Genomic DNA, 14,233 nt, shown 5'->3' with positions numbered 1-14,233 from the left:
ACATTTCCATTACATTTTAAAAAATAAATAGGAAAACAACGAGCATTTCTACTTCACATTTGATCTTGGGCCTGTGTTTGAACTCAACCCTGAATTTCGATTGTGTCCTTACCTTTGGGATATACTTTTGCAGTAAGGTGTGGAACTAGGAATACGTTTGGGAAAAAAATTGGGTCTGTATTATTCTGTAGCAAGGATGAAGTACCTCACTCACAAGCCTTCCAGATGCCCTTGCCCTTGTCCTTGCACTGTTAGTTTGATAAATTGGCAGTCACCAACACTCCCAGCTCCCTCAGCCTGGCTCCAGAGCAGAGGGGCTCCAGCCTCTGCTCATCCTCGGGGCCTCCTCTGGGCCCGCTCCAGCAGCTCCATGTCCTCCTGGTGCTGGGCCCCTGAGCGCAGGTTTGCAGGGGGGGGCTCATGAGAGCGGAGCAGAGGGGGACAATCCCCTCCCTGGCCCTGCTGGCCACGCTGCTGCTGCTGCTGCAGCCCAGGGGGTGGGTGGCTTGCTGGGCTCCAAGCACATGGTGCCAGCTCACTACAGAACAAGGAGCACTTTCCAGCTCACTGCTGTAACAGAATCACAAAATCATTTAGGTTGGAAAAGCCCTCTAAGATCATCTAGCCCAACCTTTAACCTAGTACTAAAGTCTACCTGTGAACCACGCTACTAAGGTCTACATCTACATGTTTCTTGAAGACCTGCAGGGGTAGTGACTCAGTGACTTCCCTGGTCAGCCTATTCCAATGCCACATAGTGCCTTCAGTAAAGAGATTTATCCTAATATCCAACCTAAACCTCCCCTGGTGCAACTTGAGGCCATTTCCCCTAATCTTATCTCTTGATGCTTGGGAGAAGAGCCCCATCCCCACCTCGCTAATGTTTGAAGACATAAATTCTCAATAAAAAGGAAAGCAAGAGAAAAAATATGATGTTGACATTATTAAATGAAGGTCTATTGAGTTTCGTTACAGTGAAGGGGTGAGTTGTACTTTCGGTGACTGGACTCTCTGGGAACGAGACCCGTATGTGCACGGCACTGTTCACTTTATACGTGCTCTGACTTCTGTGGAAAGAAAATAAATCATTAAACCATAAATTGTTAAACCAAAGCTGCTGGATGGAGTGTATTCAAAGTGATGAGTAAAAACTGTCTTCCTCTACACTCTATAAATTGGCTAGACTTGATGACATAAGTGCTGGAAAGCCTCTCAGACTTAATTGCTATAAAATAGTGATGTCAGCTACAGAAATACATTCTATTTTAAATCACCATTAGATAGGCGAGTACCTGAAAAATACCTCTCCAATAAGAATTCCCAATTGTTCTTTTTGCAAAACCTGGAGGTAATTTCAAGACAGGTCTTACAACAGTTAGCCACCAGCCTAATTTAGGTGAGGAACCCAAGTCTAACAGCCATAGCTATTGCTGTAGTCTAGGAGAATGGCTGTAATTTGGTCAGCAGTTTAAATCTTCTTTGAGCTGAGTTGTCCTCAGGAGATGCCTGTCTCTTTCCATGGTCTCCAGGAGCAGGCTAGGCTCCTAAGTTATGTGGCTTGCTTGAACATCTAAATTAGAAGAAATCTTCTGCATTTTTGGTGTGTTACTACAGGAATTGGTCAAAATAAATTACTTTAGTTTGAAGCTCATCTGTGAAGTTTCAAAGAAAGAATATGCCTTTGTGAGCCATCATAGTTCTTCTTCTAGTTGTTCTTTGAAGTAACATTTCTGTGATTTTTTAACCTGTCATATCTGTGTTGTTGTCAACAGAAAACCCATCATGGATCATGATTTCTAAGTGTAACTAACATTTAGCTTATTTTTTTTACTAGTTTTGATTTCAAATGCTTTAATTAGGGAATAAGAAAAGGACATATGTTATCACTGTGAGAGAAGATGCATCACTTGTAATCAGGGATGAGCTAGATAATACTTCAGTGTACGTGACATGTTTCAGCTTTATGGTTTTATGGAGTCCTTCAAATCGTAACTCCTAAGCCATCAGAGAACTGTGGATGTTAGGCTTGTTTATTTCTTCCCACTGGCTTTCATACAATGTGCTTGATTCCACGTTACCAGGAGACTTTTGCTAATTTACACCTGTTGACAATCTGCTGTCCTTAGATAATTGGCCATGTGGGTGAATGAATGCCGAAATTTTGCCTGAACATCAAATATGTGCATGCATAAATTGTTAAACCAAAGCATTTTTCCTTCTGTATAGCGTATAATTTAATCCATTATTACTGCCACCTTTAAAGACTGCATATGCCTGAAAGCAGAAAATTAAATAACTGTTTGCCATTAATACAAATTATTGTGTTTTGACAGCTTGCTAATCAACTAAAGTAAAAATGGTGCTGTACAAATAGTGCAATTGCCTTTTAAGTAACTTTATGTGCATGAAAATTCTCCTTGTTTGGGCCTTTGAACCCTTATAGGATTTCTCCTCTGTGATATTCAGAAGCATTAGAAAATAAAGTTTTATTTGAGTTGTGCACTGATGCAGAATGGATTTCTCAGTACAGTTACTCCATGTATAGTCTTGGGAAACATTTGACCATCACATGCTGACTATAGATGTTACTTCCAGTATGGACTACGTCAATTAATATGCAAAAAATTAACACTGAACAGCTTTTGACATAATTATATATTCTTCATGTAATATTCAGGTATGGGCTGTTTCTGGGGAGCTGAGAGGAAGTTTTGGAGACAGAAGGGAGTCTACTCCACTCAAGTGGGTTATGCAGGAGGGTATACTCCGAATCCTACCTACAAAGAGGTCTGTTCAGGTAAGCCTTTCTCTCTGCTTTTTAAGGACTGTGAGGAGAATCCTATCAGATTATGAGTGACAATGAAGAGTAAACGAGTAACTGCAGCAACTCATGAGATGGGTTATTTAAAGAACACCAGTACTTACCTTGCATCCTAAACTGTAATGAAATCTATGGTATGTCCATCCCATTGTCATCTCCTACTAATTAATGAGTTCATGTATGTACAAATACTCTGAGGAAAAAGAGAAAAATAGAAGGTTCAGATTTTCTTATTTGACTTTTGTATTTTAATACAATTTTCTCAGGAAATGGATTCTGTTGCAAATTATGCAAATGTGTCTTTTAGAAAACATACAAGTTTTAATTTAAATGGTGTCCATATTCGAGTGTGGAAAAAAATCAGAACACGTTCTTTCCTTTTCTTTCTGTATAACGGGAGGATATATGAAAAAGTCTACATTTCTCATTTGTGTTTTTATTATTATTTTGTTAAATTTTTATACAGTTCAATGAACAGCATCTCATAATTTCCGAAGCAAATCATTACATTTATTTTTCATTGCACTCCAATACTAATCCTTCTACAGTACTGATAACCCAATACAGTTTATTTCTGTGATCCAGAACAGAACCACTGGCAGCCAATTGACTAATGTTGTTGTTAAAGCATATTCTTGCTTTCCTGTACTCACTGGTGGAGAACAACTTGAAGGTTTTATTTTAGTTTATTCTCTTGTTAACACTTTTTATGCCAAATATTGGAGTTGATATACTGTTCTCAATAATAATCTGTCATGTAGGCTTGATAGAGTATAATAAGTTCAGTGACACAAACAAATAATGGACACTTCAGCAGCTATAGAGGAGTGCTGAAAGGCACCCAGAAAAGCAGAAACTTTATGGAAATAGTAAAAAATGTGGAAAGAGATATCTTAAAGTGTTATTTTAAAGGTAATTCTGAGCTCATAAGAAATTGCCATGGAAATACTAAAGAAAACATAGATTAGGGGGGAATTTCTGCTGGTAACTCATAGCAGTATGCATGTTCCTGAATGCAGATGTTTAGTATATAGGAATTTAAAGATAGCTAGAACAAAAAGAAGGACACCGTTCCTTTAGCATTAATGGATGCAGAGTGACCCAGAACTCCTGCAAAACATAGAAATGAGAAGTATCACCTATGGATGGATCAGTGATAACCTGTTTTATTAATCTGTATGATCTATTGGTTCCTATTTTTTCCAGTCTTGTATATGTACTTTCATAATTTGCCTGCACTATCTGTAATTTTTTATAAAAAATAACGTGATAGCATTTATATTCACAGGCCTGCCTGGAAATTTTTGTCCACTCTGTTTAATGACCTGAACATTAAATAATTAGGTTGTTTATATAGGATAGTGATGTGCAGTACAGTTTTTCTTTCCCACTGCACTCATGGTTCCAGTACACTGAGTGTAGTTATGATGGACTGTTGAGTGTTTCTCCAAAGATAGTGAGGGCTGGCTGTTGGCCAGGGGGAGATTTGAACACAGGACAAGGTGGTGTAGTAAGGGAAGTAGAGATATCTTTTAGTCCTGCACTGTATATGCTGGTTTTTATATTTCAGAATGGCTCCATGTTATTGCATATTTTGCATTTGATTCAGATGCTTTGAAGTTTTTTTGAAGCTACTCTATATGTGGTAGTTCATCAACAGTGAACAAAAATAAAAATAGTAATTTAATAATAAGAATCTTGGAATAAAAAAATTGAAAAAAAATCTGTGAAGTCTTTTCTGACAGTTTTTTAGTTAGATTTGTAGTGTGAAACCACAGCAGACGTTATTTTTCTAGTGCTTGTTTTTATACACATTCGCATTATGGATGTTTATATGCCTCCAGATACTGGACACTGGAGGATTTTTTGCTCAGAGATATCTGGAAGGATAAGCGCATATTTCACAGCCTTGTCTCTGTGAACATAAATGGGATATGTATGTGCTACACATTTGTGTTCTCAGCTGAGCATCTGAGCTGAAATGGAGAATTTACTGATTTCTGCATGCTGAATTTTTCTTCCTACTTAGCTTCCTTTAGCCATGTTTTATTCTGATTTTCTCTTTCTTTCTTTCTTTCTCTCTCTTTTTTTTTTTTTTTTTTTTTTTTTTCTCCTGGCAGATTTTTTTCATCTTTGAACATGCTTTTTGGAATTCTCTTTAGAGAGTTCTCACAAGCCCCCCTAAGACATTGCCATCTGGCTGCTTCTAGTTGCCATAGTTTTACTTGGGAAGAACTGTACTTATGAAATAGTAGACTTCAGTTATTCATGGTGTGATTGCCACTTTCTTCTTCATCTGTTCTGACAAGGTCATTTCCATGGTAAACACTTAACAGTCATGTCCTCTAAATCCAGCTCTAGAAAACATTAACGCCAACTAAAAAATATCCACTTGGAAAGTATTTGAGCTTTGCTTTCAACCCATGCAGGCTTGAGAATCTGTGCCGGAAAGGTATTTTATTCCAACACCTTCCTGGCATTCTGCTCTGAAGAAAAAAAGCAACAATTCTTTGGATTAAACAAGTAGCACTTCTTCCAAAAGCAGATCATCAGCTAGCCCCCAGGCAAAATGGTGTGGATTTACTCTTTTCCCCAAGCTAAGGTCACTCAAAACATATCATCCAAAGGTGCTTTTTTGACTCCGTTGCCTAAATGTAGGATTTAGTGTTTGAGATGTCTGGGCATATCCCACCTGCCACAATACAGTCCCATCTGATAGTTTTTTGTGGTTGTCCCAGATGCCCTTGGACATCTCAAAAGTGATTAAATGCCTGTTGTGTGAACAACTAATTCGTATCTGTGGTATCTGTGTGTCTTCTGTGTGTCTTCACTGTGTGTCTTCTGTGTGTCTTCACTATCTGTGTGTCTTCACTATTCATACTTCTACCTGGAGCTAAGGACATGGGCCATGCACTGTCAATGTATGTGCATGTGTTGCCTACATGACACAGAGGCCAGGGAGCGTGTGTGTGCTGAGGCACAGGATTTTCCAATCTCTTGTTCTTGGAACATGCACAGTTCCAGTCCTTGACCATGCAGCTGGTTTGTGCATGCTAGATATCTACTTGGAAAGCTGATCTCTCTTACACTGCAAGAATAAAAGTTCCAATTTGCTGATTTACCAGCAGCCAAGAGGGATAGGAAATTTTTCCGTGTACACTGGCTTATAGAGCCTTCAAAGGATTTTGTCTTCTTGTGTACTTAGGATGTTCCATAATGATCTTAAATAACGTCTTGTTTGGAGTCCTCTGTGGAGAGCACTGCGTATAGTATAATAAAGTATAATTGATTTTAAGGTCCACCATAACATGGCACTAACATTTGTATTTACATACCTGTGAGTTTAGGAATTACTGAGGTGGAGGCTTTGAACATACTGATTGTGATTTGATATGCTGCTTCATTCTCCACATTAGATCTTTCAGTATTGGTAAGTATCTTTCATGGGAAACAAGAAAAAGCTTAGGATTTCTTCATGGTTGTTGTCTTCATGGTTTCAGTATATATTCCAGAAAGAAAGTGTTGTATTGCTTCAAGTGAATATAGGTCTCTTTTCCATACTGATGGTTTTCCAGTCTTCTGTCATGGTTTTCATCTGATGGACGTTGCTGGGAAACAAAAATGATCTGCAGACCTGGTATTAAGCTATAAGGGGGGCACCATTTCCTTTACAGTAGACAGCTGATGGCTGTGCTGCTTCAACACGGTTGGTGTCTTACGAAAACTCAAGCCTGTAAGATCAAACCTCCAGCTTCATAAATCTTGAAGAGCACTAATATTCATCTCTCTGCTGGGGAGGTAGAAATGTCACGATTCAGCTTGTGTTAAATTAGTGTTATTCTGTTCAGATGTAGGACAGGTCATTTGAAGATTCTCCTATCAGATGGTGTGGTATTTCCTTGTTAAATTTTTGTTCAAGAGATAATTGAGTTATTTTGCAGCTTGTGACTACAGTGCTGGAAAATTATTTTTACATTGTATGGTGACAACTATACAGATGAAAATCTGAAAAGGCATTCTGGGGTGGGTAAAGGATTTTGAGCTATTTTTGGTGCATTAAACTAATACATAAATACACCGGTTTTGGCCAGCTCTAGACAGCCCAGGATGTTCATTCACTATAAAATATCTTTTCATATTTTGCTTACAGATGTTCAGAACAATTCTCTGGTTGTCTGTGTATTCATAAGCTTTTTGAAGTCTGCATAGCTCAAGTGGAACTGGAATCAGAAAGGAAAATCTGTTCTGTTGTTATTCATAAACTGGTTGTGTACAATTACCATATAAAATCTGAAGTTAAAGATGGTTTTCTTAAAACAGGGCAGTATATAGGCTTATGGTCCAAGCTGTTAACATGTAAGCAGGTCATTTTAGTTATTTATTTATTGCCTTTGTTTATCTTCAGTGATTATAACGTGAGATAAATAGATTGAACATGCGTGTTTATTATCTTGTATTTGTTATAAGGCTTAGTGAGCATAACTATATTTATTTAGTCAAAGCCATTTATAATCTTGTCGATTCTCAGTATTTTTCTGAAGCATATTCTCTTGTACACAATTCTTAATAATTAACAATGTAATATAAAATTGTGCCACATGGAATTAGTTCCTCTGTTGAGTTACATAAAATACTTGTTTGTGAAGTTGTTTCACATTTCGTATGCAGCAAAGCCATATTTTTTTATTTTATTTTTTTTCCTCGGGGCCACTATTGCCTCTTGTATACCAATTTGTCTTTTGACTGATTTTTATATGTAGGAGTTCCAGTTCTCTTTAAGATGTCTGGACTTCCAAAGGTCATCTGGAAGACTTCTAAATAGCTGATGGAAGAGGGTGGAGAAAGGCAAAGCTAATTTCTTGCTCTGTTACCTCCTATCCCTTTGGTCAGTTGGTGATTTACAAAGTTAATTCCATCTCTACTTCATCTTAGTTATACATGAAAGAAAGGGCAAGGCCACCATCAAAGTCCACCACAGGTTGATGGTTAGTTTGTCTTTGCTTTAAGAAAATGCATGCAGAGGGCTTGACTCTGTGACGTAGGGCTTATTTGACATACTTGTGTGTTAACAGAGGGATCATTAAAGAGAGAAACCAACAGCAGAAAATCTATCTAGCATTTTCACAAGTTATTATAGCAATCTAGAGAAAATGTAATATGGGGAAATAATTCGTTCTGTCTCGGATTTCCCATTCTCTGCATAATACAGATGAATGTGCTACAACAAACAATCAGTATATTGAGACAGTGCCTTATATTACTTGAAAAGCCCTTCATTTAGACTTCACAACACCATTGCAAAATGGGTCTCACTCTCTAAAGTGTTTAAATGTATAATTAAACTACAAATATTCCCTTCACTTTCTGTAGCTTATAAAGGGATCTGAAGGTTTTCATGAACAGAAACTAAGTCCACAAGATTAAAGTTTCCAAGCAGTAATGAGACTGGCTCAGAACATTTTCTTTTATTATTAAATCTCTGTCAAGAGAATAGATTCCTGTTGTGCCTTTGTCTGTTCTTTTTTTTTTTTTTTTCCTTATAAGAACAGGATATAGGAATTTTAATGACTTATAAATTCTGTGAAGACTATCGGTGTTCGCCATGGCCTTGATCTGTACAACATACCTCAATATGATTGGCCTATTGCTCCACCTCTCCCCCCTTTTTTTGCCTAGTTCACCTGTAAGGAAGGAAAGGTCAGACAAAGTACAAAATACTGAATTGATCAAAGTTAATGACATATAATGTGGATATTAACGTTTCATGTATTTTTTTTGTAGCAATCGAAGAACAGGATATAGCAGAAAATACATAATTTTTAATAACTAGGTCACAGTTAGAGTAAGTTGTGTCTCTATAATTGTGAGATTATAGTCCTGGGATCCTCCTACATTTGCAGAGAAAACCTTGATATAACCCCATAATCTATAATTTGTCCTCAATGCAATTGCTAAGTCATGAAATAAAATGAATGTACCAATTCACTTCAAAAAAATCATTTGGAAAGGTGATAGCAGATGCTGCTGCAATGTTAAAACCTTGGCAACAAGAAATATAACAGATGCATTGAATTTCAGTTACCTGCTGTATTGCATCTCTACCCAGAAAATTGATGATGTTGACAGGACTGACATGTTCTTTTACAATAAAAGAGTTTCTTGTTGACTCATTATGCCTTAGTATACCAGGATACAGAAATATGTTCTGTGAATTCATCATTTAAAAATAAAATGGAAAATAAATATTTTTACCAACCATTATCCTAAAAACAAAAAGTTCCCTGTCTACAAGGGGTGGTGGCCACTGTTTAGGGAGTTCTGCTGCATCTTTAATCAAGGTTAAGTTAACATTTCCATTTCAGAATTTGACTTCTCATAGTTAATATATTGGCCAATTCGGGCTTGAAGAAATTAAACTGATATTTATTATTTAGATACCTGCTTGTGCCTTGTGGCAAATTTAAAATCCTAATAGCCTCACTGCTGTTCTGTGTTATTTTATCTGTTTACTCCAGCATTGCCTATAATCACAGGCTTAGGTAGTAGTAGCAGTATAAATACTAAATATATTATTTATTATTAACAACTTTATTTGAATTGTATTCCACGGAGATGTGTTGTTTCCGTCTTTCTTGTCTCCTGGTTTTATTAAACATATATATAAGATGAAAATGCGACAGCCCCGAAGGTTGAAAGACACATTACAAAACAAGTCAAAGACAAAATCTGCAGCCTACACTAAGCTCCCCAGAGACTTTCATTTCCAGAAAAGACTTTATGCAGGTTTAGATTGTGATGTTCACCATGTCACTGTGCCTGAAAACAGAAGAGGATGCACCAGGAAGCTGCTCCTCATTTTAGGCATGGGAAAATGATGACGGTTATGGTAACAATTTTTTTTTTGAAAAAACAATGTTACAAAAGTGCAATTTTGCTATTATGGTTAGTGGATTTTTTTTTGTTGTGTTCTCTTTTTGCTATGGAGAAATTTGAACAGAAAAAACAAAGACTAACTATAGCACTGTTCTCTCAGAAGTTCGAATTACTACAGGTGGTAACTATTGAGGTTACCTGTGGGTGTTCCTACACATTATAACTATTCTTGGTATGTAATATTTAAGTATCATGCAGAAAGTGAGACTACAAGTGAAAAGGAAGATTAAAAACAGGCAAGAGAATGTCATGGGAACAGAGACTCGAGATTAAAGAAACCAGGGAGAAACTACATCTGTTGGGAGAGTAAAGCATATGGTAGAAGGAGGTTGCATTCTCTCTGTATTTCTTGTCTATTGTGGTACATTTATTTTATTTTACTGCTCCTACTGCTCATTCCCCAAGCTGAAGCCTTCATTCTTTTAGTGGCATGTGGCTGAAATGCTGTGGAGGTAACATGGAATTTCTGAGAGTATATTTTTCCTGAAATTGAGAGAGTACTGAAATTACTGCGTATAAACACAACTCACTTTGACTTACTCCCTTAATAGAACGTGTTCCTGTGCTGACATGTAGAGGTTTGTAAATTGAATATTGTCTCACTCTGATGAATCAGATTTGGAATAATTTTACAAGGGACCTGCACAGTTTTTATGTCTCGGATGAATGAAGAAAATAAATCTAATTGCAAGAGTTTAGCTTTATTCTTTTTGCTCAGCTGTGTCCAAGAAGGGTATTATATCTCAGTTTACAATAAACAAATTTATGATTGTCAACTTCTGCTCTGTCCAGCGTTTGTGGAGTCACGCTCTCTCACATGGGTTTCTCAGGATGAGACAAGAATTTGGTGCAGTAATTGGAGTGGTAGAGCCCTTGGGGCTCATAGCTGGCTACAGTGCACCGTAGCCCCAGTTTCTGCATTTGAAGTGAAGTAACATCAGGTAAAGAATGCTCTGAGAAGGTTGGACTTGATGATTTTGAATGTCTTTTCCAACCTAGATGATTCTATGATCATAAGGATTTTGGAAAAGCCAGAACGCAAGGGAGTTCACAGCATTGCTCACAAAAATTAAGAAAAAATGTACAATTTTTTAATATTGTTCCTAAGTTTTCAGGATGGATTAAAGAAATGGAACTATATTTTACAACGGCAACTTGGCTTGAACCAAGAAAAAAATCAAAAGATTTCATTTTGAAAAGGACAAGTCCCCATTTTTCACAGTTCTACAGTGGTATCCATTAAATAGAATAATCAAAAAATTGCTAATTTTTTGGTTGAGCCTCTGGGTGCATTTTAGGAGAAAAAAGCTCATGAAGCAGGAAGAGATTACAACGGTGCACAGCAAGAAATATTTTCTGAGAGAGATCAAGCAGTCTGTTTACAGCGTCCTAGCTTATCTTGGTAAAGGCAAGAACTGAAGGCTCCTTCAGGGAAGCCATCTTTCAGTTTAATTGTGATGATTTGCCGTGGGTTAGGATGTGAATATGTCCACTCCATGTGTATTCTTTTTAGCAGAGACAAAAATGTCTGAAATGGTTTGATGCACGGAAAATGCAGAGATGATAAAGCTGGGATAAAGTGTAAATTATGACGGAGTCACACTTCTGGCGTAAAAGGAGGTGCAGGATGCCACCTACAAATTTCTACACGGAGCATTGGAACTTAGAGCTAGGTAGCATCTTTACATTTGTATGCTGTCTGGTTGGATGCCCGAAGTACTACGGTAATTACAGTAGTAAGCGACAAAGCCCGAGCTTCTGAAAAGATTATTATCCAATTTTTATTTGAAGACCCGAAGTGATGAAAAATCTGCCATTTCCATTAGTAGGAAACTTCCCCACGGTAATAGGGTGCAACAGCCCTCATCACAGATCAGCAGAAGGACTCAGCTGGATCTATTTAACACTGCAGCAGAGATTTTTTACCCCTGGAGCTCAAGGGATAGTCCACAAACCACACAAGATGCTTCTGATAAAAGTAGCTGAGCAAAAATTGATACACAGGCTCTTTCTGCTTTTTATTCATTGACTTCAGGATCAATCTACAAAAATTGTATCTTGCTGTGTGGGACCTGCTCCTCCGCTTGGGCAGAGGGAGGCTGGAACACCCGTTCTTGACTCAGGGATCCAGGATTTGTTTAATGAAATATGTTAGCCATTAACTAACTAACTAGGTCACTCCAGTGCTTATTTGGGACCCCAATCCGGAACCAAATCTCTTTTAATTTAAGCTATCTTTGTGGAAATTTCTGAGTTATAAAAACTCGAAAAAAGGGAAAAAAGAACTGGAAAGGATTTGACTAGTTCAAATGAGACTCCTGTGGTTTTTTTACACCAAGGACCCATTTAATCGAACAATCTACTTCAGCAGAAGTAAGCATGAGTTTGTCTTCATATACCTCCCAGCTTCCAGGTATTAGTGATTTCATATCAATAATTGCTGATGACCTTTTCTGTATTAATTTGCCTATCTATTTAATATGATTTTATTTTTGGCATTCACAAATAGAGGGGAAAATCGTGGTTTCATTGACTCTCGTGCTCCAACTGTTCGGGCAGTTTCAAAGTGAACTTGCTGTAGATAGCCGAGATTTTGCTAAAGGTTATTTCTTTGCAGCTACTCATCAATGTGTCTGGGAATTAACTGTTTCTTCTGAGGAATATATGCAAGTAAAAAGAGGTTTGTCTGCTTTACAAACCTCCTGCCTTATTAACGAGTATTCCAGAGTGACATGCTGCATTTCTGTACTATCAGTAGAGCACAAAACAAGTTAGTTATGGGGAAAAAGCAAGGTAATGGGGAAAAAATAAAGAACAGATCCTTTGTAGGGGATCTGAAAATACTAGATTTTTTTAAATTGTTTTTTTCTCTGAGCAGTTCCTGCTTTGAAAGACTTCTGTACGACATCTTTGGAGGCTTTCACTGTGGCACCAAGGAAGGAGATTTTTCTTCATGGCTGCACATCACATGGCGTCAGCCTCCCTGGTGTGCTTCACGCACAAAACTGCTGGCAGGAGGTGTTCTTTCTTACCCCGCAGTTAGAATAGTTGCTGTCATTTATCTACGCTGGATTGAAATTGCATGTGAACTGCGACCACCAGCAGTACTGAGAGAGTACCTCATTTCCACATCAAGGAAATCTCTTCAGCCTGTTGATATGGACAAAGTGGCCCATCTAAGGTATCTGGCCTTAAACCTGTACTTCAAAAGGAGAAGCAGCTGCCTGCGTCAGATAGACAGTCCACTTGGAGCTGCAGATGCTCTTAAAAACATCAGCAGGGTGAAGTCTCCTCAAAGGATGTCTACTCTTTAGCTTCTAAAGACGGATTCTTTGTTATCAACACCAGTGACATCCCTGGAAGAGTTGTCATGGCTACTCACAGGCTATATTTATGTCAGCAAACTGAACAGGGCACAGATTTGGGCACCAGTACGGGATCAGCCGTACTTCTCGATTACTTTGGCTGTCCCTGACGTGGTCACAGCCTCTCCTGGACAATTCCCAGGCACAGTTATGGTAAATATGGTAGAGATGTTCAAACCCAATAGGCAGTGCAGATGCACAAACCTTGCTTTGGAGCATAAAATGTTAAAATGTTTAGTTGTGAGATGTGTTCTGTTGTGCAGTTGGCCTTATGGCCAGGGAGTAATCCTAGGCTTTTTCTATTTACTAACAATTATTTTACACTGAGAAAATTAGTGGACAATTTGGACTGCTCCACCATTTTTTTTTTCTTCTGATCTTTTTTGAGGTGTGTTGTTTATACTGACAACCCTTTGCATCTAGTCCCTTTCACTCCAGGGATCCTAAGAGTTTTCTGGCTGTGAAGAAGCAAGAAGGAATTATCAGCTTTACCCCTTTGACTCTGCATGTGGTTGCATGCCTGGAGACACTTTTGTACCTATTACTGTGTGCAAAAATATACTGTGACAGTGCTTGCATACACATGTGCCCACAGTGCTAATGCACAGATCAAATCTGTCTAGGAGAAAAAAAGACGTGAATAACTTTATTTTTTGTCTATGAGTTCCCCGCTTGGTTTTACCCAAAGTTTATTCAGGGAAGCGATTCAATTAGAAACTATTTTTATTTTCTTTGCAAGGAGTGAAAAATGTTAATTGTAGCTGAAATGCCTTTGAGTGATTCTGTTCGAATGTCACATTTCCATAAAGTCTGTACAGTTTACTTTCTGCTTTTATAGTACAGCAGAAGAGCAGAAATATTTTTTAAAAAATGTCATTAATGTTTCGAATACTAAACTTGGCACAGACTATGACCTTACTGGGTAAAGCACAGAGAAAAAATGAAGTCCTTTATCCCTAAAGCTTTCATATAAACTAAGAGAAAAGACAACAGATTGCTACAGACAGCTGGAGAAATTAAAGGAAACAATAAGAGAACTGTAATCACTCTGATAAGCTGTCATTGTCGTCTATGATAAGGCAGTGCCCAGAGAAGCTGTGGATGCCCCATCCCT

At 37.8% G+C, this 14,233-nt stretch overlaps 1 protein-coding gene across 5 annotated transcripts in view; it reads left to right on the top strand.

Moving 5' to 3' along the window:
• The window catches only part of MSRA (methionine sulfoxide reductase A), a 270,726-nt gene that overhangs the window by 125,440 nt on the left and 131,053 nt on the right, over positions 1–14,233 (top strand). For 4 of the 5 annotated variants that reach the window (XM_035321232.1, XM_035321233.1, XM_035321231.1 and 1 more), the window contains one exon: positions 2,678–2,797. The exons of the other annotated variant lie outside the window; for it this stretch is intronic. In XM_035321232.1, coding sequence (XP_035177123.1) covers positions 2,678–2,797 — 120 coding nt within the window. The remainder of the gene's footprint in view (positions 1–2,677; positions 2,798–14,233) is intronic. 5 annotated transcript variants of the gene reach the window in all.

This window comes from Oxyura jamaicensis, chromosome 3, assembly GCF_011077185.1.
Source record: "Oxyura jamaicensis isolate SHBP4307 breed ruddy duck chromosome 3, BPBGC_Ojam_1.0, whole genome shotgun sequence".
In the NCBI taxonomy this organism is placed as follows: domain Eukaryota; kingdom Metazoa; phylum Chordata; class Aves; order Anseriformes; family Anatidae; genus Oxyura; species Oxyura jamaicensis.
The sequence above is the reverse complement of the archived record's forward strand: the minus strand, read 5'-3'. Positions and strand labels throughout refer to the sequence as shown.